The sequence below is a fragment of the Anas acuta genome, chromosome 10 (assembly GCF_963932015.1).
Source record: "Anas acuta chromosome 10, bAnaAcu1.1, whole genome shotgun sequence".
NCBI classification, from domain to species: Eukaryota; Metazoa; Chordata; class Aves; order Anseriformes; family Anatidae; genus Anas; species Anas acuta.
Window position 1 is genome coordinate 19,392,869 of NC_088988.1, and position 24,568 is coordinate 19,417,436.

The window sequence follows — 24,568 nt, forward strand, 5'->3', positions numbered from 1 at the left end:
ACAAGGGTTCTGTTATGTTTTGGTTTGACTTTGTGCATGTAAAGGTGACTATTTTCTGAAACTTGAATTAAAAAATCAGTTGAACTAGTTTCCTGCTAATTGTATTTTGTATGATGCAGTTTTGGAGTGTACCTTTACATTTACTTAAGGGGGCAGAAAGGAGCAGTGCTCTTGTGAAATCTAAGATAGAATAAATCAGGGTTCAGTTCAGAAGTTTGTCTGCCTTGATCTCATGCAGTTGCATTTTATAACTTTAGTTCCCATTGGTAAAGAGCTGATCATTATTCTTCATTTTTTCCCATTAATGTGTCTAGAACTGACATCTCCCATGAAAACCCCTCCTGTCATTTATTCATACTTTAGGAAAATACGGGATACAAAATGACTATCAAAGAGGAAGTTAGGTCTGATATGCACACAGAGATACTGGTCCATTTAGTGTATCTTTTTGTGTATACCAGTCAAATCTGTACAAATTTAAATCTCTCTAGAGGCATACTGAAATACATGGAATTCTAGAATGTAAAGCTACATGAAAAAATTTATAAGTAGTACGTATTTATCACAAAGCAATTAAATATCTTGGTTTGTTTATTCCAAAATTAACTTGGCACATTAATTTAACATGAAAAGAGTGATTTAATGAAGTCTTCAGAGAATTAGTATCTGCCCTTTGAATAAGTTATCTAAAATGCTATTTTGTTATGCAAAGCTATGTAAAATAAATTGCATTCAAGCAGTGGTTCAGAAAGTAGCTTATCGTAACCCAATGTTCATAAAGAAATGACATAAAAGATCTGGGGATCACTGCTTTGCTTTCAAGATCGGAAAAAATTAAGCAGAAATAGTCTTTCATTTGAAAACAGCTAATTTGACATGGAGATAATTATCTTGGTACTTTGAAATGTGATTAACTCTAATTATAGAGAGAAAAAAAACCTACAGGGAACAATGAAAACAAAATCTAAATGTGGAAGTGTGAGTGTGGACTGTCACATGTGTAATTCATGTGACATAGCAGGTCTGATTTTCTCCTGTATGCAACCGTGTACACAAACTAGAAATTTCTATTTGCATCCATATTTATCTCTCAGTGTGAGAGCCACATGAGCATTGCTTGGGGTAAATGACTCATTTCTCTAATGTGTGTATGCATGAGCATGCACAGACACACGAGCTGAAACTGGCACCCAACTTAATGTAAATCTGGAATATTCCAGTTTTGTCCGTGGGTTATCACACCATACTTCTAACAAGGTCGTTGTGTTGGTTCCACTAACGGGGTACAATAAGGCTACCCAAGCACCTGTGTCCTACACTAGGAAATACTGTTACTCATTGCACCTTTTTCTTTTACCAAATAAAGAAAAACATTATTCTCCCAATTTCATTGGGTAATATATTTGAAATACAAGGAATGGTAGTATTAGATAACTATCATTATTCTAAATGGATGGAAGCCTTATTCAGTGTCTGGCTTTCTTTTAACTAAGCTTAATAAACTTCTCCCTTCACTACTGTTTTCTGACAGAAACAATTTCTGTATTGTGTTGTTTTGGTTTTGCTTTATTTTTTAAGCATTACCCAGTATTTATCATAAATCATAGATTTAAACCAGGGATCATTCTCCTTGGGTGCACTGCCAGATGCAATAGTACATGCAAAAAAGAGAAATCAACATGAATTATTTGGTACTTTTCATACCAAAGACAGTTCCCAGGAGCTGTTCAGGGAGAGGAGGTCTAGAAGCCTGGCTGTCATTATCCACTTGTGCATAGCTCATGAGGATACATGTGGCTTTTCATTTAAACAAATACTCTCATGCTCTTGTTTTATGGAAAATAGTAAATAGGATTATGGTTTTAAGGTTACATATGTTGTACAAAGTTCTATACATTTTTCCCAAAGGATCTGACAGTTCTAACTGTCCCTGGACAATAAATGGATTATTAGTCTTCTGTGGGTGTTTCGGATCCCTATCAATCTGGCTTTTGAACAGGCAATGGTGTGCATTCTGTTACATTTTGGCCCTTTATCTCAAAATTGCATGCTGAGATATGTTTTGTTGAATAACTGAATCAGTTGTTTTTTTTTTTCTTTGTTTTTCTTTTCTTTTTTTTTTTTTTTTTTTGTTTGTTTTAAATGAAGTTAAGTCTTTTTTGAGTCAGTTTCATTTACATACAGAGCTTGTTGGCTGCTGTGTTTGCACATACTAATGTAGAATACAGCTTCTAGGCTCTGCCAGCTTGGCCAGAGGTGTTTTAGTTCTGTGTTCCAATGCAATCTGCTGGAGCCAGGAAGCCTAAACCATTGTGCTGGGAACCAAACTATAACTCGAAGTTTTAATTCAAAGCTCCCAGCTTTGTGATGATGGATGCCTAATATTTTCAGCTTAAACCAAGTTCTCAGGGCAACTTAGCTTTTTAGTACCAGGTTTCCAGGCACCCAACACTCCCTGCTTTATGTTCAGAAACACCAGCTGATCCTCCATATTTTTAGGAATTTGTTAAAACCGGTATATTCATGTGTAATTTCCAATTTAGATGAATGAGTGCTTGTTTCAGAGGAAGATCCAGCAACAGACCAAAGCTCCTGAAACATGGTCTTGCCAGCTCTCCCCTTCTTGCTCTGTCTTTGCGATACAGCCCTTAGGAGGTAACACTGAAGAAGGGTCTGGAAGGGAATGCATCATGATAGGTGTGGAGGAGGATGAAAGCAGAAGGAGAGAAAGAAAACTCTGTAAGCACTTTGAGATAGGATCAAGAATTCTCTTCACAGGGAAAAAAAAAAAAAATCAGCAGAGGAATGAATAGGCAGGATGATGCCACAGGCTCAGGAAGAGGACTTTAATGGAGGTGTGCTGCTATGCTGAATGAGGGAGGGTATCAAGTACTCAGGGACCAAATTAGACTCATTGCCAGAGTCAGCTTAGTTACATAAAGGCAGATGAAAAATAGGGTGATAAGTTCCCGAGTTGCCATCTGTAAGCTGGGGGCATTAAATCCAAATCTTTGGCCATTCCCATTAACAGCTGAGGAAATCATCAATAATTCTGCAGCAGTTTTGTAATGGATAGTGGGGAAAAAAAAGAAGACTGGGAGTAGTGTTTATTCTGTAGTAAAACTCTTTCTGCTATTTAGTGTAGGGGAGCTTCTGATGGGTCTAGATAAATGACAGAATTTCCTAGACCTTCTCTACAGTATTAGGATGCTTAACAATGTGTTAAGTATGTAAAGTATTAAAACCAAAACAAACTAATGTTTTTCTCTTATATTGTATCTGGAGATGTGTGCAAGGAAAACAAATGTCATTCAAAAACTAGTTCATTTCTCCTCTACACAGTACAACTATGGTAAATGTGGATGAATTATGTAGAGGATGTTACCTGACTTTATATTCCTCATTAATTTTGTGTAGTTGTACTAAACTGAGAGATCTCTATCAAAACTGCTAATTTATCTGACTCAGCTTGCCTTTTCTATGTTCTCATTAATGTACTGGAGCAATCTCATTTGCCTTTTTTTTTTTTTTAATAATGCAAGCAACATCCTTTCTAATTTATTTTTAATTTTAATCAGAATAGGAAAAAATCTAGTACTGTAGAAGTTGATATTACAATAGCTGGGAATGAAATGCACACTGTAAAATGTTCAAAGCAAAAGATTTGTATTTAAATGCTGGGAAAGATCTGAGTATTGGGATAGAAGAGGGGATATTGGGATAGAAATGACACCAGCAGCTTTTCTGGTACTGAAGCAGTCAGAAGAAGCTTGAGCAGCTCAGAAGCCAGATGGGTACCCTCCTGCCCTTGGGCTGTGCAGAATTGCCTTGAGTATGCGTGACTGATGCGCTCCTACAGCAGTAACCTTTCACCTTTTTATTATGTCGTAGTCAGTGTCACTTGTACCTTCTGACACAGCACACAGTGACAACTTTTTGAAGATTCTCATGAGAACCCTGCTGAGGTTTAGCAGAGGTTGTTAATAGCCCTTCACCCCAGCACTGGGGCTGCATGTTGAAAACTCTCTAGGGCAAGGGAGGTGTCTTTATATTTTAGTTGCTGTTTAAAGTTTCTTGAGCAAGCTGATACACCACAGTAAACATGCTCACTGGCTTTTCTGTTTTATATTTAGTATGGCATGTGAAAATTTATTGCTCCAATTACCCACTTTACAGGGCAGCAGGGGTCTTTCCCTGTCTCCCTCGCTAGCTTCCATTGCACACAACCTTGCTGGGTTTTGAGGCCTGGCCCACTTGCCCCCTGCACAGCCCCATGGCTTCTCTCTGTGCCCCCAAGGCCATGTGCCTGCTGCATTGGGGTGCTCTGGGGATCAGCAAGGCACCACATGTCCTTCACATCCTTGCATCCCTCTTGCCAACTAACTTTCAAAATTATCTGCATAGCTCCTTTTGTTTTCATCTTCTTGTCTTCCATAAAGTTACTGTTTTCTTCATTCTGAAAAATGTTCTTTCTGAGAGTAAATCTGATTTGCAGACAGAGAGAAGATGATCCAAAGTAGGGCATGCTGGCAGAGCTTGAGGACTGAGAACAATACACCATGCTGTAATGGTGCGTGTAAACCATGATGCACCTGCAAAAAAGTAACATGCCCTCATTGCACTTGTGCAATTCATATTCTGCCCGTGAATTTGGGAGGAGGGTGCTGTGTTTCCAAATGACTTTGTTATTCTCCTCAGTAGTTCTAATATTTGCAGAAATGTTCAATTAGAGATAAATCTTTTCTAATTCCTTTGGATTTCATTGTAATAGTGTTAATCATGATGAATTCTTTCACTATTTAAAAAAATCAATTGTCAATTAGCTTTTATAGGGAATTATACACTGTGGTTAGTCATCATTTGAGCATTATGGCTTTATTTGACAACTATGTTATTAAAACATACAGTAATTTGCTTTTATTATAATCTATCTAAAAGCCAACACAAGTTTCAAAAATAATATGAGCTTTGGAATTATAATTAGCGCATTTTTTATTATGAATTGTTTTATAATGCTGCATTACTGTTCAAAATTAATTATTCTGTGTGAAGAAAAATTTAATTAATGTATTATTTACAGGAACCAGATAGTTTACCTGCTTTATTTATTTATTTATTTATTTATTTATTTATTGTAATTGCTTGAAGAATAATGACTGTATTCACAAGATTTAAACAAGTAGATAATCATTCTGAAGTAAATAAGCTTGATTGAATAATTAAAGGTTTAAAAAATACTTTATTTTCAAAACACTGGACCAGGCCCTAAAACTTTGTATAACCAGATGAAGACCTGTTCCCAGGCAATCTGGAGGTTGGTGCTGTCTTGCAGGATTGGTCCAAAGTTTATTCAATCACTTTCATAAGCAAATGATGTAATACATGGACCTACCTCAGCTAATTCTGTAAGGAAGTGGTGCATCAGTTCGTAATGCTAGCAACAAATGGTATTAAGCAGATGTATGCATTATATTCTCATTATTTTGATTAAAGTCTATATGTTGTCTATAGTTGTCACAGCCTCTGTTTAAAAAGATGCTAAAGATGCTAAAGTAAATCATGATGGATACAAGCTGATCTCATTGCTGCAGTTAAAATTTGGAAAAAAAAATAAAAATAAAAATAAAAATAAAAATAAAAATAAAAATAAAAATAAAAATAAAAATAAAAATAAAAATAAAAATAAAAAAAACAAGGAAATTTGTGATACTTCTGTTACTATTATCAGTGGCACTTGGGGCAGAAAAGATCAGAATGCTATTCAAAAAGTGGATGATGAAGAGTGAAAATGAAGAATTGATGATATCCCAGATAACATCCCGTGTTGAGATATTCTTCCCAGCTGTTGGGTATATCAAAGATCATCCTTCTCTTGCCAGAGATATTTATTGACCATAGCTTTCATTACAGAGCAGCCAAGTACCAATAATCTAAAATATATGCAAGTTTTAAAAGTCTCTATTCAAGTTTTAAACCTTTTTGCTTATGAGGAATGTTCTTACTGGCCTTTCCCTGTCTCATCTGGGAGATGAAATGCGAGCTATATATTTGCTCTGGAATTGGCTTGGCTCTGAGGGAGCCATTACAGTTGCTATTCAAACCTCAGGATTCAGCGTATCTTAGAGTTATTGTGTTCTTCTATTCAGTGGAGTATTCTAGTGTAGGTGGTGCAATGTGAAATCACACTGTATAAACCTTGGCTCTATAAACATTTTTACACTGAAATCTTCTCTACAGTAATAATAATAACAATAACTTTACCAGTTAACTGTTACCCACTATACATAGGCTACTTTATTCAAGGAGCCCTAAATAACTCTTAGAAATCTGTTGCTTCATCAGAGATATAAAATGAAGGGCAGATTATGGCAACTGAGAAAGATATTTACCACTGCCACTGAGCCCTTGGCTGAATAACCTCTCTGTGGAGCATAAGAAATAGTGCATGAGGTCACAGCAGGCCCACCCCTTCTACATCATCACGCAGTAGCAAATACTTTGGGGAAGGGCAAAGAAACAGTCAGACTAGTGTTGTCCTTCCTCGGAATTTACAGTCCCGGTTCCCAGCAGTCATCTGCAGTAGGTTTCTCCTGAACCAGGGACTAAGCCTCAGGCATTGTGTTCAAAGCCACAAATGGACCTTCCTCTGCAGATTTTCTGTTCTGTTCCACTTTTAAGCCACCTGTGTTTAAATGCCTTCCATACATTCTGGTGCAATGTCATCTTGTGTAATAAGTATTTTCTTTCTTTCTTTTTGCATTTGTTGTTTGATGATTTCTCTGCGTGCTTTTCATTCATTCTTTGCTCTTTTATTTGTTGTTAATTTGGGAGATGATCTAAATAATGCAAAGCTTTGTCTGGTAGCTGAGCTGTCTTTGCTATGGCAAGCCTCATCCTGAAACCAGAAAATTCTTCTCTGCCTATTTAAATATGTCTTTCAAACAGCAGTGCATTGAGCAGTGTTGCTTGGGTTCCTAGGCGACTGCAGATCTGTAAAATGTTTCCTGAGCATCTTGCTCACCTGCCTGTGCCCTTTCTGTGTGGGGGCACTCATCCGATTGCTATTTACAAACTGGAAATGAGGTGGGGTTAAATACTACACCAGCAGAAGATGTAGCCTACTTCAACGTGGTCCTTAAGATTTCTGTTGATTACTGTTCTTGCTTTACTGTTCTCTTCTGATTTGTACTGCATGATACATCAATTTCAGAGAATTTAAATTCAGGTTGATCATTGACCTAACGTATTGTCCCAATGGGAGAGGAGTAGGAGTCTGTGAAGAATCTGCAGAGAACATGAACCACTATAATTTGTAAATTGAACTGGCTGGGGGTGGATTACATCACTTTAATCAGTTTTTCAACTTACCATGCTGTTCTACAATTAATTGTATTTCAAGCATTGCTGGTCCTTATCAGACAGTGTCTTTATGCCCCGTGTATATAAGTGTAACCATTAGACAGAATGAGTTAGTTATATCAGAGATGATTACATAAATGAATCAGAAATAAATTATGCTGCATATAAATACAGGTTTCAGTGGTCACATTGAAAGACATTAACAGAGAGTCAGAAACTGGAGACGAGCAAGTGACAACCTAATCTTGGCCTAAATAAAATATGAACCAAGAATAATGAAAGCACTGCAACTTAGGTTCTCACAGAGTTGGAAGAGTTTTATCAAAAAGTGCAATTAGTTGTCAAAAACATCCCTAAGCCATGACTTTCTTGTATCGCTTAAAGACTTCAAAGCAGTATGTCATTCAGGAATACACACTACAGTGCAACTGGGATGCAGCTTAGAAGATAATAGTAATGGCAGTCTTTGAGATCCTTAGATGAAAGTATTTTTATAAATATGAGTTAATTGAGCTGCTAAAGATAATTGTAGTTAAGGACTTCAGTATTATTTCATTGTAATTTATTGCAGAATAGAAATATCAACAGATAAATGTAGATGTTTCCAAAAGCTGCGCAGAAAATAGTTTTGCAGCTAAGTCTAAAGGCTGTAACAGAGACAAACATGTGCACTGTTCGGATCTTTTTTCTCTCATGAAGATCAAACTGATACTGATTAATTATAGGGGGAAATATACAATACAGTTTTGCATTGCTCAAGCACCTAAAAAACAGCTAGAAAACAAGACTTCTAATGCTCACTTAGATAAAGACAGTAAAAAAGCAGCGTACAAGAAGCTGGCAAAAATGCTAATAGAGTATATCTCACCTGGGAGAAACATACTGATAGACTACTGATAAATGAAAGACAGCAGAAAACCACAGTATGGGGCAGTTTCTACCACCTCTGAGCTTTGTGGAAAGTAAATGGAAGGGAAAATAACTTAAATACCATGAGCATGGTGGGAAGAAGTGCATTCACAGATTCAAGAGATTTTTTCTTTGCAGGTTGCTAAATCTTCACCACCAAAGGAACAGAGGCTGTGATTCTGGCTATACTGTACACAGTGGGACTTTGGCATTCAGGAAATTGTGGTTCATTAGTGTTTCATGGCACATTTATTTTGCCACTTAAGGTTGAAGCCCCACAGCGCCATTCAGTTTAGTACATAAAATGAGATGGATTTAGGCCACCATTGTACCTGTGTGCTGTATGCTTCAATTGCAACGATCTGTTTCATGATGACCTGGATATCTTTGAAGACATTTGTGTTTTCCTTGTTTGTTTGTTTGTTTGTTTGTTTGTTTTGTTTTGTTTTTTTTTAAGGATTATTTAAAACAATATTTATTTATAGACTGGTGGGCTTTGCACATAAAGTCTGCCCCAACTTATATAGAAGAACATTTAAAATATTTTAAGTTACAGAATAGAACATACTGAATGGGCAAACAACATGCTTTCTTTCCATAGGATCTTTGGCTGAATTAATCCAGTTTGTGTGCAAACAGCTACAATGTGGTTGAAAGAGTTACACTTTCAGTATCGCACTCTGCATACTTTTTGTAGGATAGCTTCACACTTTATATTTTTTCTCATGTCCTACTTCTACTGCCCTTGCTACAACTTAAAGCCTTTATTTTATCTGTCCATGGTAAATGTGAATAATGCTTGATAGTTTTCACTTGTATCAGCCGAGGCTGTTACCGTTTATCTTCTCAATGTTGATTAGGCTGAACAATCTGATTTCCTTCCTTCATCCCTCTCTCTCGCTCACCTTTTCTAGACCTCTACTTATTCTTATCCTCCTCTTCTGGAGTCTCTCCAATATCCAACACTGTTTCCTAGAAATGTCTGGTTCCATTTGGACCTTCATGAATGCTAATACAGAACATGTAAGCCCTATTTTTGCATCCAAGCTAGACATTTGCCTTTTTTTTTTTTTCCACAGCCCTATGATGATATTGTTTCATTCTCAGTTTGTGAGCAACTGTAATTGAAATTGTCTTGCATTTTAGTCATGTCTTTTAAGATGTTGGTGTCCTTTGCTTGTTCAATTTCATCTTCAAATCTAAGTATGTTGCTATTCTACTACCCAACTTGCTATTGAAAGCGCTCAATATTGATATGACCCAAACCTGTAACTCCCACTTGTTTCTTTCATCCTTCAAAAGCTATTTGTGCCTGGCGGTGATCGCTAACTACTCTTTAAGGACTACTTTTCAGTCAGTTCCCATGCGTTCATTTGAACTTTGTTTCCTTGACTTGCTCCTAAAAGATCACAGCACCTTATTAAAGCTAAGTCCACCTTGTTTGCTTCCCCTGATCAAAATCCCAAGTTCAACCATGACTCCAGGACATTACCGCTAATCTTCCAGACTTCTGTTAATCACAGAATCACAGAATTTCTAGGTTGGAAGAGACCTCAAGATCATCGAGTCTAACCTCTGACCTAACGCTAACAGTCCCCACTAAACCATATCCCTAAGCTCTACATCTAAATGTCTTTTAAAAGACTTCCAGGGATGGTGACTCCACCACTTCCCTGGGCAGCCTGTTCCAATGTCTAACAACCCTTTCAGTAAAGAAGTTCTTCCTAAGATCCAACCTAAAACTCCCCTGGTGCAACTTAAGCCCATTCCCCCTCGTCCTGTCACCAGGCACGTGGGAGAATAGACCAACCCCCACCTTGCTACATAATCTACCCATCAGTCCTGGTTTGGTTTTGTTTGGTTTTGTTTTGTTTTGGGGCTTACAGGTGCAGTGGAAGTGAAGGGCCCAGAGTTTTTAAGTGTGCTCACAGTGCAGCGCCCACAAAGTGGCACTGCTCTCTGTGTGAGCAGCTGAGGGATGTGTTATCTAGTGCAGAGCAGGTGACCTGCTGGCATAAGTGGAAATATGTTTATCAGGGAAATCAGATGAACTGAAAAGGTAGAGGATGAAAAAATTGGAAGATAAATAGCACTAGCAATGACAACCTTTAGTGACCTCGTTGGAGCAGCTTAGAGATGACAAGAAATTCAGGCTGAAAATAGTTGGTGATTTATAGACTGTGTGTCAGAATGGCCCACATTGATGGGTGTGAATTAGAAGTAAGGACAGATTATCTGTCAAAATAGGAAACTGTCTTCAAAAACAAATGTTTCTGAAAAATGATTGGCACAAGGTAAGAAGATCTTTGTCACATTCAATTAAATTAAATGATCAAGAACAACTCTTCCAGTAGGTTAAGAGAAGTGAGCAGGACAAGCTGAGTGACACTGTAATTATGGCCTAAAATTATCGGATGCGTGTCCAGCCTTTCAAAAGCTGGTATAGAAGATACCCTATTAATGATGAAATCATTACATTTTAAGAGCCTGACATTTACTCATTTGCAGGTACATATACATGTGTATGTAGTTATTTTTCTTTTCTCAGAGTTTGTCTACCAGATATACAATGTAGATACGCCTTGAGAGCCAAGAGCAATGTTTTATTTAGGTGGAAGCAATGCAGAAGTTTTGAAGCAGTTACTCATCTTCTTAACCAGTGTCAAGTATAGTGGCTAGGAGAGTAATATCTTTAATTTGTATTGCAATCATAAGCAGAAGTATTAAAAAAAAAATGGAAACAACCATAAATAGTTGTTTCTGCTATGGAAATATTAAAGGCCAATAAAAAAAAAAAAAAAAGAAAATAAAGCATCTTACGAGCTGTATAAAAAAAATAATATTGCCGTACATATGCTGTCTTCTTATCAGGCAGTCAAAATTGATGCTGTTGTGGGGAAAGAGTAATTGCTAGGTCAAAAGTTGCAATGCCATTATGGATATCAGGTACTCCAGTGGGAAATCTATCAGCCAAACCTTGTTACAGGTATTTAATTCTAACTTGCAAAAGACTCCAGTGTACTTCAAATCTTTGGGATATATATAATTCCGGACAAACTGCTAGAAAAGCTACTGAAACTCATGGTATTCTAGTACTTAAGTCAAAATTACCATTCAGTAGGAACTGAAAAGAGAGGGAAAAACCCAGCTGTAGACTGTCACAACTGAGAGGTTCTTCTGAAGGCAGGGGTTAAGTGTTCTACAGGTGACATTTCAGACTGACATCTGAAATGCTCTATCACACTTGTTGCGATTCAAAAGGAAAGCTCTGTTTTATTTCAAATAATAATGCTGCCTAAAGGGTGCTGTCATCAGTGGCCCACTCTACATGAGTTATACAAAATAGCTAGGGTTACAAAATAAACTGCTTGTATTATCCTCTTCCTCCTCCTGCCCTAAACACCAGCCTAACAAAAAGCCCCAATGCCTCTAACCTGAGATAAATCTGATCTTAGCTGCATCTTGCTATTCCTATAACCTGTTTAAGTGTAGGCATGAGAGGAGAATTTGTGTATGCACAAAGCCTCCCCCCTTGCATAAACAGACATTTATTAAATAATTTTCTATCATGTTTTTGAGTACTCTGTTTTAATTATTAAATACCCTTAAGCATAAAATGCCCTGAATCTGCTATGAAATTCTGCAGTTCTCAATAGCTCTTTGGTCTGATGGCCATGCAAGCCAATAGCCAATTCACCAAAAAAGCAGCCTCTTCAGGAAGCTGGCATTTCTTATTTGTGGTATGAATTAGAGAATTTACCCTATGAAAAGGGCAAAACAACTCATTATGTATGGTGGTAATGACTGTAATTAGTAGTGGTAGTGAGAGCTCCTTCCAAGGGCATCTCTGCCCTCAAGGTGATTTGGAACCCACTCCTGGCCATCAAAACATCACTGCATGGAGGGTTATCACTGCTGGAGTCATGCTTCTCTGATTGGGACTTTGGGCCTTCTGGGGCTTCTTGTCCCAGAAAGGCCAATGCAGTAGCTGGGCACGACTCTCACAAATCACAGAATCAGAGGCTGGAAAGGACCTGTAGAGGTGATCTACACCCTTCTTGCTTAAGGACAAAGGACAGCTGCCCAGGAGTCTGTCCTGTTCAATTTGAATTATTACTATATATTTTTTTTTAATTTTGTACCCATAATTGTAGCACAAAAATATGAGATTATGGAGATTTAAAAAAACTATTTCTCAAATTCTAATAAATCCAAATTCTTTTCCAGTGCACGCTTGGCTTGTTACAAATGACCTTTTTGCAACTACAAGGAGAACAAAGCCTTTAACTGAAGAGAGGACGGAGGCTATCACATCTGCATTGTCTATGAAGCAATACTTCAACTTCTGTCATCAGGCTGGTGAAGCAGAGGTACTGCTGGCTTCTCATGTGTAGAGTAAAAGCTGTTCTGCTCACAGACATGCCATATCATGGCACTACGTTAGTTGTAGACTGGTAAGATTGCCACCGAGTTAGTATGATGTAATTTAAATAGCAGCTTATCCTGTAATTTTATGGATGGACATTTAAGCCCAACCATGACATGCTAGATTTCACTTGTGAATTCAGAAACTGCTCTGGTCACTCCCCGATTTACAGGGAGCTAATTTACTGTTAGCACAGTTACTCAGTGTCTATATAAACCATGATGAGGCCTAAGTAATCTAACTGTGGGATTAAAAGAAGACATTTTTAGGATAGTAGTAACCACTTGAGAGTTGAAGAGCAATGCTTTAATTTATATTAAATTTATATTTTTAACTATTTCAGAAGTTAGTTAGCTTTTCTTGAAATACAAAATTTGAGTAAAGAAAGATCCACTATATAACACAGGGCACATATATGAAGACCAATTATTTGCATACAAGCTTGGGAACATCTCTTGCATTTCTTGTGTAGTGTGATTTATTATACAAGAAAGTCGAGAATGCTTTTGTAGACATAGTGATAAGGTGTAAAGCTTAAAGTTATGAAATTGTAGAATGCATACCTAAAAATTCCAGTAGTAGTCATCTGTGATCATTTTCCTACCTGAATTGTCTTAGAACAGGTGAGCTATAGTCATCAATACTCTGCTTAATTCTATTTAGTTTCAGCTTTAATCCAGCTGTCAACACAGCTTTACATGAGGCATATGCGAAATATATGAGATGTGAGACAAACTATCCCAGCCCACTTAATGCACCACAAGACACTAAGTGATCACAGAACAGCAGTGAACAACACAAAGCATACAGGAAGTAGCAGATAGATGTTTTTTTCCTTCTGGAAACAGCAAACCTTGTTTCTCCCTATATGTTGCCTAGGCACTTAATTGCTATCTTTGTTTTGTACCACTGGCACGACCAATGCTAGTTAAATCTACTGGTTTCAGGCTGTATTTGTTTCTCCATAGCCCAGGGGTCAGCATTAAGGTAAAAGAGACTTCAAAGTTTTAGCTTTTATTGACCTTAGCCTATAAGCGATGTGAAATATTTATTTTCACACAAATCATGTGGGTCTTAAAAGTCTGATTATGTATAAACCTTTTGCTACATTTAACCTTAAAGATTAGTCCAGACTGAGTGGTTCTTACAATTTAGTGTTCACTGTTGAGTTTCCCTTTCTCAGTTTGCTAGTGGAAGCGTCAAAGATTTTCCAGTGTTCTAAGTATATGATCTAATGTTTAGGTGTGTATAACATTCAGCCTCATCTGGAAATTAAAAAAAATATATATTGAAATTCTACTATGACACATTTACTTTTTGTCTGCATCATCATAAAATTAACATTGCTACCCTAGTAGCTAAACAACTATACCCTGCCTCTGAAGAATTTAAAATAACTTTTCCATGTTTGTATTTATGTATTTTTCCCTTCACTTCCCTCAAAAACAAACAAAACTACATAGGAAGTAAAAGGATCGCATTTAATATGATTCTATACTGAAACTGACTCCAGTGTTAGAAGTTCATTGTAGGACTTTTTAAAAGGTGTTTCTTACTATACTGCAGTAAAAACTAACTACAAGTAATGAATATATGTGGTACGGAAAAGCTGTGGCTGTGTAGTTCATTATCAATATTGAATCAGCATCCCTTCAGGAGGGCTGCATAAACATATTTGGGGTATGCTGTGGTATCTCTTTGACAAGACACACTAAGAACACAAACACACATTATCATAGAACGAGTGCTCACTCAAAGTTTTTATTACAATTGAACATAGGGAAGTATTCGAACATACTTCAGGTTGAGTCAAGACAGCTAATGTTTATTCAGGATCATCTGGTTTGACAGTATCCCAGAGGATCAGTTAACCCTTTTGAGTGTACATTCATCAGAACAAGAAAACGAGCAAGCACTTGATTATTCAGCCAACAACAACTACGTCATCACTAATAAACTGGTAAGTTGGAACCTCAAGGTTAAGGGGAGCAGGACCTTTCCTGATTCTGCCAGAAGCATCATAATGGGACCCATGGCAAGGGCAGTAATAACCACCAAAATCTCCAGAGTTAGCAATTGGTACACAACCCAGATGAGTACAGACACCTATTAATATGACCCATTCTGGCTTCTTTACTCTGTCTAAATCATGCTGTGGATCCCTCAGTTGAGACAGATCAACTTCAGCTTCCTGATTAATCTCTGCTTGGGTTCTGTGGCGCACAAAGAGGGGCTTCCCCCTCCACTTGAAAGCCATGTTCTTGCCTTCCGGAATGTCAGACAGCTTGATTTCAATCTTTGACAATGCTAGCACATCAGCAGAAGCACTGAGGCTGGAAATAAACTGGGTGACAGCATTCTTAGCAGCATACGCAGCAGTTACACACGTTGTTGCAGTCAGCAGGTAGGAAAACCCTTTTCTAGCTTCACTGCTGCTTTGAGAAGATGCTGTGGCATCTAGCACATCTTGACGACGGTAGGCAGAGAAGTCAGGTACTGTGACATCATTATGGACACAACGCACGGTGGCAGGTGCTGCAAGAAAAACAATATGAAATGACAACACTTTCAGTTAAAATATATTATATTTTATGTTAGTTACTTTTTAATTAAGTTTTTCAAATGATGGGTAAGTTATTTCAAAGTCTTGGTAGCATTCCTGTAATTATACATTTCAATTCTAAGTTGTAAGCAAATGGTTACTAGACGGTATTTTTGGTAGATAACAAGTGATTTGTGAATTATTCCATTTTCCATTCAGTGAAAATGTTATGAAACCTGTTAAGGACATAGTAGGACCTGCAAGCAGTTATGGGTTTAAAGTTTTTGTTGTTGCTTTTTTCAAATTTCAAGGAAAAAATGTTACAGAATACAGTAACTATCTGAGAAAAGACAGACATACTTTCTGCTCAAACATTTCCCTTAAAAACATGGTATGAAGAAATTTGATTTATTTTGACTAAATTTCCATGCTCTTAATAATCTTCAGTGTCATTTTTAAGATTAAAAATGCCAGATCAGACATCCCCCTTTAGAGAAGTTTAAACTGCTGTCAAAGCTAACTGTCCCAGTAAGTGATTTTTAAATCTTTCAAACTCCAGTATCTAGTTTTTCAGATTGGGTACACAGAAGTGATTAGGAATAAATTTAGTCAATATCTAGTTCCCAAATTTGCGAGATTCCCATTTTAAACCAGTGTGCTAAACTGTCAAGATGTGGCCTTCCATTACCTTCTCCAGCGCAGGAAAGCTGCCTCCCTCAATAAAAATCTAGTATGCTAGGGAAAAGAACACACTAAGGGCATTATTTGCTAAAATACAACCTCTGTTACTTGACAAGAACTATTTAGTCTTAGTTTTTTCTAGCAGTTGGCACAAGGTTAACATAGGTTAATAGAAAGCGTTCGCTCAGAGTACTCAAAATAGCTCTCAGATCTATATCCAATATAATGGGGAAAGTATTTACATTTATGTACAATTAACTCAGCAAAGAGAAGGTATTTGCTCTAGGATATAAATTGCAGAGAAAGTAAACTTAAAATTCTCTGAGAGCAAGCCATACTAACTTATCACTTTTTTTTAATATATTCATTGTAAAGTGTGACAATGTTAACTGGAGCTAAGAATAAGACAATATATCAACTATGTTAATTATAGATCTCTAGAATTTCCACCTGAACATATGCTTTACAGCTGAGTGTCAGGTGAAGTCTATGGTTCTAATCACTACAGGCACAGCAGTCTCTAAGACTTGCAGAAATATCCTAGTTTACAGCATGGTACAAACTGTTGCTATATGCCCAACATCAGCAGATAAGGAAGCTCAATTTCACTTCAGTAGAAACTGGTTTCCTGAAATATAAAACACTGCAGCAATTTGAATGCTCCCTTTTTTAATACCACACTGGGACCCTAGATCGGCATTACAGATTTCCATGTATGCATCAAAAAAGACAGCAGTAGCATCAACCTTTTTGTCCTTTCCTGTGTTCTTGCAAAAAAAAAGTGGAAGGCACTGAACCTGTAAGTGTGGTTTGAAATAACACTGTTCAGCAACTCTTTTTATCTCTTAAGAATAATACAGGACTGCTTATGCAGCACATCAAACAAATAGGAGTGGCCCTCTACTTCTATCCATTTTCTGTGTTTTATGAAATGAGTAGGGGATACCATTTTAAAATGTACATGCAATTGGTACAAAAGATCCTTCATTTGGGGAGTAAAGTAACCTTTCAAAAACGCTTCTTGTATCTCATACTAAGTCTATGTAAATTTGTTCCTTTGTTCCTCTAAAGAGCTTTTTGGCCTAATACATCTCATCTCCCTCAGCATGAGTGCTTCAGACCAGCTGGCTTGCCATCAGCAGCAGAAGCAGGCTGCATTCCAAAAGGCTGCAGCTTGCATGTCCGTGGGCACATCCCATCCCTGAATACATGAGGAACACGGCATTAGCCACAATCTTGAAGTCTTGCATTAACTCGATGCTGTCAAATACATCTTGAGGGTGGGACGTGGGTATCACGTCTGCTGGTGAATACGTGTCACCCTGCTTTTGGCAAATCGCCTTCACTGCACATATGCATGTGAGCAGATGCAGTTTCCAAGTGCTGAAAAGCCGCACCTGTGAGACTACAACCACAGTAACAACGGGCTGGGCTCTACTGGCATTTCACAGAGAACCACTGTCCTCTGGCCACAAGCCGGATTCGGCAAGCACTGACTGCAGCACCTTGATCGGGATTTCCCTGCCCCTTCCAGATGCCAAACAGCCCCCCCAGCCCCCGCCAGCCCGCAGCCCCTCGAGCGCCTCCGCCTTACCACAGAGCGGCCCCGGGGCCAAACCCCGCGCCCCTCGGGGCTCCACCAGCACGAGCGGTGCGCGCCGCCCCTGCCGAGGCCGCTGGGCCCCCGCTGGCCTCGCTTCCCCCCGCCCCACGGGCCCCGCTGCCGCTGGCGGCCGCCCCCGGCCCGGCCCCGTGCCCGTCCCGGCGAACCCTTGGCAGGCCCCGCGCCCGGCTCCCCGCCGCCACCCCCGGCCCGGCCCGGCCCGCACCGTTGAGGCTGGCGCTGGCGACGAGCCCCCCCCGGGCCGCGCGGCCGCTCAGCGACTCCCGGCAGAGCAGCGGCCGCCGCAGGTCCAGCGGCACCTTCTCGGCCCGCAGCGCCGGCGGCGCCAGCGCCTTGAGCGGGCCGGGCACGGCGTGAGCGGCGGCCGACAGGTAGGGCGCGAAGGGCCCGGAGCGGGCGGCCACGGACAACATGGCGGCGGCTGCGGCGCTGCCCGGTCACCGCCGCGACCTTCCCGGCCGGCGCCCCGCGCTGACGTCACAGCGGGGCCGGCCCCGAGCCGCCGTCACCGCGCCTCGCGCCCCGCCCCGCAGGCGGCTCGCGGCCGGGCGGGGCTGCGGCTGCCGGGCCCCGGGGGGCGGGGGGTGCGGGGGCGCCCGTCAGCCCTGCGGGATTGAAATCCTGCCTTAGAATGCCTCAGGTGATATTTGTAAGCAAATTGAAACCATGACATTTTAGAATCTTTCAAAGGATGGTTCAGGAAATACTGCGGGGACATCTGGGCAGTCAGCTGCCCCTCCTGTAGGTACAGAGGGATCCAAACAAAGCAACGAGATCCCAAAGCACCTGGGAGGGGTTTCCCTCGGTAGTTCTCCTCCCTCCGTAGTTCTTGGAGTTCTACAGGCAGCTGACAGAAGTTGTGCAATCATCCACGCTTGTTCTTGTGGGGGACTTCAACCTCCCTGACATATCCTGGAAGCACAACACAGCCCAGAGAAAGCAGTCTAGGAGGTTTCTGGAGAGCGCGGAAGATAACTTCCTGATGCAGCTGGTTAGTGAGCCTACCAGGGGAGGTGCCCTGCTAGACCTTCTCTTCACAAACAGAAGGACTGGTGAGAGATGTGGTGGTTGGAAACTGTCTTGGGCAGAGTGACCATAAAATGGTAGAGTTCTCCATTCTTGGAGAAGCCAGGAAAGGGACCAGTAAAACTGCTGTATTGGACTTCTGTAGGGCTGACTTTGGGCTGTTCAGGACACTGGTTGGTAGAGTCCCCTGGGAGGCGGTTCTGAAGGGCAGAGGAGTCCAGGAAGGCTGGGCGCTCTTCAAGAGGGAAATCTTAATGGCTCAGGAGCGGTCTGTCCCCATGTGCCCAAAGATGAGCCGGTGTAATAAGAAGACCGGCCTGGCTGAACAGAGAATTGTGGCTTAAGCTTAGGAGAAAAAAAGAGGGTTTATAATGTCTGGAAAAGAGGGCGGGCCACTTGGGAGGACTATAAGGATGTTGTGAGGCAGTGCAGGGACAAAATTAGGCACAACAACCCCAAGCAGTGCTCCAGGCTGGGAGATGAGTGGTTGGAGAGCTGCCAGGTGGAGAAAAACCTGGGAGTGATGGTTGATCGTCGGCTGAATATGAGCCAGCAGTGTGCTCAGGTGGCCAAGAAGGCCAACAGCATCCTGGCTTGCATAAGAAACAGTGTGACCAGCAGGGCTAGGGAGGTGATCGTGCCCCTGTACTCGGCTCTGGTGAGGCCGCACCTCGAGTACTGTGTTCAGTTTTGGGCCCCTCGCTACAAGAAGGACATGGAGGTGCTTGAGCGGGTCCAGAGAAGGGCGACGAAGCTGGTGAGGGGCCTGGAGAACAAGTCCTACGAGGAGCGGCTGAGGGAGCTGGGCTTGTTCAGCCTGGAGAAAAGGAGGCTCAGGGGCGACCTTATCGCTCTCCCTAGATACCTTAAAGGAGGCTGTAGCGAGGTGGGGGTTGGTCTATTTTCCCGTGTGCCTGGTGACAGGATGAGGGGGAATGGGCTTAAGTTGCGCCAGGGGAGATTTAGGCTGGATCTTAGGAAGAACTTCTTTACTGAGAGGGTTGTGAGGCATTGGAATGGTCTGCCCAGGGAAGTGGTGGAGTCACCATCCCTGGAGGTCTTTAAAAGACGTTTGGATGTTGTACTTAGGGATATGGTTTAATGGGGACTGTTAGTGTTAGGTCAGAGGTTGGACTCGATGATCTTGAGGTCTCTTCCAACCTAGACAATCCTGTGATTCTGTGACGACATGCCCCGTATTATTTCTCCTATTTGTGGCACAGGGTATGATTTTTGCCCCTTTTATTTCTTTTCTTAGCTTATCTGTTTATTATTATAATATATATGTATATATAGTTCTATATCAGTTGCAATTTGTGAAGATCTTAAAAATTTTCAGATGTCATAGGGGATTTGTGAGTGGTAAATTTTACATCATGTTTGAAAAATGTGAAGCAGGTTTTACCATGCACTCATTAACGTTTATAAAGCTGTTTCTGGGGGCATGGGGCAGCTGCCACAGCTTCAGTGTGTGCCATTGCTTACCAGCACGTTCTGCCTGGAGCTCAGGCTGCTCTGGAAGTCATATGGTTCCCCAGAAACTCATTCTTATCATCAGTAATTAGGAGGGTGAAGGAACACAGCAGCTCTGATTATTGCCAAAAATATATTTCTTCCATTCTCAGTTCACAAATTATCCCTGTAACATGGGCTGAGATGCAAACACAAGTCCAATTTTCATCTTCACTCGGATCGGTTTCGTTCAGCTATACGGATGGTGTGGGAAGCTTGTTTATTGTTGCACCTATTGATTGGTGCAGTTAGCTTAAGAAAAAAACACTCTCCCCCAACACTCCCACATATTTTAAATGCTTCTCTATTAAGGGAAGAAATTTCAGTACACTTGGGGAATCTTTGAAGTGGTTTAGATTATTTATCAGAAGAGCGTACAACGTTGCTCTCCCGAAGATAGAGTGAGTTGTTTTCCAAAAGCTCCAAATATATTTTTGAGTAACAAAAAGCTAAATCAAAGGCTCTGTTCTTAGGATTTTTTTTCTGGACATGCATGCTGCTTGTCCCTGTGTGGTTGTAGGCCGAGTCAAAGTATTTCATAGTACTCTATTAATGTTACAGAAAGTATTCTGGTAAATTTAAACATTTCTTCTATTAAGAATATTCTAAATAATAGCTTCAGATTTGGCTTGACCTGCAAGGGTAGTCCCCAAATGGTTGATGGTTTTACTGCATGGAACTTCTCTTGTGGAAATAAGTTTGTTTTTAAAAGAACATCCTCTTACGAGGTATGGCAACAACATGCAAAACAGAAGTGTCAATCCATTTGTATGTTTAGTTTCTTTAATTAGATAATAAGTGTGATATTATCCTTTTGACTGCATTGCAAAATGATCTGTAGCAAAACAGTGCTGCTGTCAGCTCCTTCCTCCATGTAACAGGCAAAGGGCATCCTCCAGGCAAATTAAAACTGAAGCCACTCCCAAGGGCAATTCTGGAGGTGGTAGTTTAGTTCATAAAATGAATCTTGGTACATACAGGCTGCACACTCTGCGGAAGAGCAGCAATTTTCAGAGGTGAGGAGGAAGAATGCCATAGTAGTCTTTCCTCCTTTTGCAGCAGGGAAGCTGTTAGATGGCTACCACCACAGAGCTACAGCCGTGACATGCAGACAGGCTTCTGCTCAGGCAGCAGCACTGGAAAGAACAAGTGTCTTGGACTCCACTGAAGCACCAACCCAGCTACGTGACAAAGTCCTTCCTCTAGGCAAGGTTCCCATTCTTTGTAGTAACCACTTAAAGGTTTTGGACAATATTCTCACCCAAAGATCGTTTGGGTTAACTGCAAGGGTAAGAGGAGAATGAACGTATCACACAGACAAATTCTGGGCTAAAGGAAAGATGCATTCTTCCAATAAAAACTATGGTGAATAAATTAATACCTGTTTATTCTTATTATTCTTATTATTCATTCATTTATAACATCAATTTTGTACTTGTAACAGCTTCCAAGAGTAAAGTTCATCTTGGAATACTAGGTGGATGCACTGGTAGTTAAATCCTTGCTCTAGTCAAGCCTTGTCACTTCTTCAAGCTTCTAAAATTTTCCCAAAATGCAAAATAAACTTGGCAAAGAGGTTTGTGAGGAAGAAATGTGAGCTAAACTATTATGTAGAACTCTAAGCATGATTTTTCACCTAGTCAACCCAGTCCATGCATACAAGGCTGTGAAGCTTTAGTGTTTCCTACTGGCTATGTCGGGAGCTATTGTGAAATTCAGCTGTTGCTAATGATGCTATTGCTAAATTAGTTTATGATTGTGCATTTTAAAAGATGTCTCAGTGGAATGGTAGTTTAGGGACTGGCCCTATTAAGATTTATTTAAGGGTTTGACTTTTTCATATAAGTAATTCACTGAGTCTTTTTAACTGGTGTCTGAAATGCATTGAAATATGGTTGTTCTAATTAAGTAGGATGGAGCTTTCCCGTTCCAGTGGTATTGATCTATAATTTATTTCTTTCCCAGCAAGTTTTTCACATCTAAGCCTGTATAGATAATGATTTACCCAACTAAGTGCACTGTACTGCTGGTAACCATAGTTAGTAGTGAAGTTGTAATTGTAGGGTACTGTGGTGTTATTCTAGAGGAAAGATAATTTGTAGAAACTACTGGGACTATGAATCAATGTGGAGGTGGAAGTAAATCATATTCAAACAGGAAAGAGAAAATTAGAAAGGACCCATGTTTTTGCCAATTTAACAGCATAAATTTAAAATATATATATATTTCGTTTTACAGAAAAAGACCTAAAGAAACATGATCTTATTTTCTGTTCTCGAGTGGATTACAGAATTAACACGATCATAGTAAATACCTGATCGGAATCGAAAAGTAATAACAGGGCAAGAGGAAGTTCTTCCAAGGCCATCAGATTTTAGTATGCTGAAGATAATTGATGTTTCACCGTGAGACTGAGCATCTGAGCTAGTGCTTGTAGATGTTTGTTTGTTTTTTTTTAAAGGATTCTAAGCTTTGACAGTGAGAAATGATCTGAATTCACCAATACAGCTCAGTTGTTCGGGATGGGGCAGAGGTAGCTTCACAATGTTTTTCTGTCTGAGTGCTACTCCCAGAGACTTGGCAAAATGTGCTTGCTACTTCTAGAGACTTTTGACAAAATGAGGTAGCTGTCATTTATTTGGAAAACATGATCATAAACGTTTTTAAAACATAAGATGGATTTAAAAATATAATGTGGTCATAATATGATTAAAATGTGAAAATATTTCAGCAGAAAAGGCACCTTCTTCTGTTATCAGAGTACAAAAAAAGAGTAAATTTAATTTTCAAATGCTTCAAAATAAGCATATTCCAGTACGTAGGTGCTTCTTTGAGAAGCGCTGTCAGGCTTATGTTCCTAAGTAGCAATAGTGAGCAAGTGTTTGCCAGCCAAATCTGAAAGTTAAATGTCAATACGGTTTTGTGTAAGCCATCTAAACAGACCTCTGTGACTGCTTTTCGCCTTCACAAATGTGTTAGCCTTATGAAAATGTATGCTGCTTAATGCTCCTGTCATTTTAAAGTTAAAAATTCTTTTTGAGCTAATACAAATGCTATCATACATCAAAGCTGCAGTATTATGAAATACCTGCAGCGAATTGTTGTAAGGACTTTGGGCATATGCAGTGGTGCTTCAGTGCCTTTCTTTATGTACTATTTTATTCTTACACTTACGTGTTTTTTAGATATTAACTGCAGAACTTGCTTGGGTTTTTGCTAAAGGATTGGTCACCCTGGGCAATCTGATTTTACCAGACGGTTATGGTTCTTTGAGTTCTTTGCTATCTTGCATTATTTTTATGCTCTGAAAAGTCAGCACTACTGAACTGGAGACTGCAGGATTTGCATTTGCTTTTTGGTTTTGCATTGATGATCATTTCATTTCTCCCTGAATGAGATTTTTCAGAAAGAAAGAAAGAAAGAAAACAAAACAAACAAACAAAAAAACCCCTCTTGTTGTGCATTGCTAACAAAGCAGAAGGTACGCCCTGCTTCATCACGCTGAAAGATGAGTTTTTTCATGCTGTGCTGCAGAGTATGACTGAGAACAAGTGCCTTGTGGCCCAGGTGATTTATTTTATCCTCTCCAGTTATGTTTCATGGTCTCACATCTATAAGATGGAGAGTGCAGATGATGCTGCCCAGTCCAGCATCCAGGAACAGGTTGCCCAGAGAGGTTGTGAAGTCTCTGGGTGTGGAGATGCTCAAAACCCAACTGGACGCAGCGCTGGACAGCCTGCTCGTGGTGCTCCTGCTGAAGCAGGGGACCTGGACTTAAAAAGTCACTTACAACTTTGTAACTCTCTACAATTCAAACTTACATGCTCATTGTTTACTAAAGAGTGAGAGAAAGCTGATTACTTAGAAGCTTTTAGATAGTCTTGTGAAATACAGTGCAAATGTTGCCTTGCTCTGGTGTCTGCATGGTGCCATTGTTGAACATGGATGTACGATCTCAAAGTATGCTGAGCAAGGAGAATAGTTTCTGGAAGTCATGATGCTTTCTTTCCACTACGTAGCCTTTCCTTTAAAAGCTATTTCTTGCAAGAGTACTTCATACTTTAAAAAAAAAATATTATTATTTTTTTATTTAACAGTCTTTGTATAGCTGCATTGTAATTTTCTTGTGTGAACTTTCCAAAACAGGGGATGTGCCTTAATGTAGTGATTTGTGTTGAGGTCTGCAGCCTGTCAGCATTAGATGAAGCCTTCCAATTCATTCACTATTTAGATACAAACACCCTGCTGATAGAGTGGCTCCCAATGTTTGCAGTTAGTTCCCCTGCAGAATTAATGTTCCTCACAGTGATGTAATTTTGTGTTGGGGTACTAGGGAAGCTGCTTAAATAAATTTGAATACAAATTTGTGTACAACTGTGTACCCAATACGGTTTGTTTAATGATAAAATTATAGAGATCTTTTGATAATTATATATTTTTGTTCTTTGAGGTTGGCCTATCACACAGAAAAGTACCAAGATGCAACCAA

The 24,568-nt window shown here is 39.8% G+C and overlaps 1 protein-coding gene and 1 long non-coding RNA gene across 14 annotated transcripts in view; one reads left to right on the forward strand and one right to left on the reverse strand.

Annotated features, from left to right (window-relative positions):
• LOC137861858 (uncharacterized) overlaps positions 1–24,568 on the forward strand; it is a 535,363-nt gene that overhangs the window by 281,822 nt on the left and 228,973 nt on the right. For all 13 annotated transcript variants that reach the window (XR_011099892.1, XR_011099897.1, XR_011099895.1 and 10 more), the window contains one exon: positions 12,496–12,638. This is a non-coding gene — a long non-coding RNA (uncharacterized lncRNA). The remainder of the gene's footprint in view (positions 1–12,495; positions 12,639–24,568) is intronic.
• UQCRFS1 (ubiquinol-cytochrome c reductase, Rieske iron-sulfur polypeptide 1) lies at positions 14,425–18,019 on the reverse strand. The gene is made up of 2 exons (XM_068693409.1): positions 17,747–18,019; positions 14,425–15,229 (listed from the first exon to the last, which is right to left on the reverse strand). Exons 1-2 carry the CDS (start codon positions 17,952–17,954, stop codon positions 14,619–14,621), a joined length of 819 nt encoding a protein of 272 aa, XP_068549510.1. The 5' UTR covers positions 17,955–18,019; the 3' UTR covers positions 14,425–14,618.

Excerpts from the sequence above, each read along its gene's own strand:
- UQCRFS1 (XM_068693409.1), bottom strand. The coding sequence starts at position 17,954 with ATGTTGTCCGTGGCCGCCCGCTCCGGGCCCTTCGCGCCCTACCTGTCG. Across the intron at positions 15,230-17,746 it reads CGCCAGCGCCAGCCTCAACG|CACCTGCCACCGTGCGTTGT; the intron begins GTGCGGGCCGGG and ends TTTTTCTTGCAG.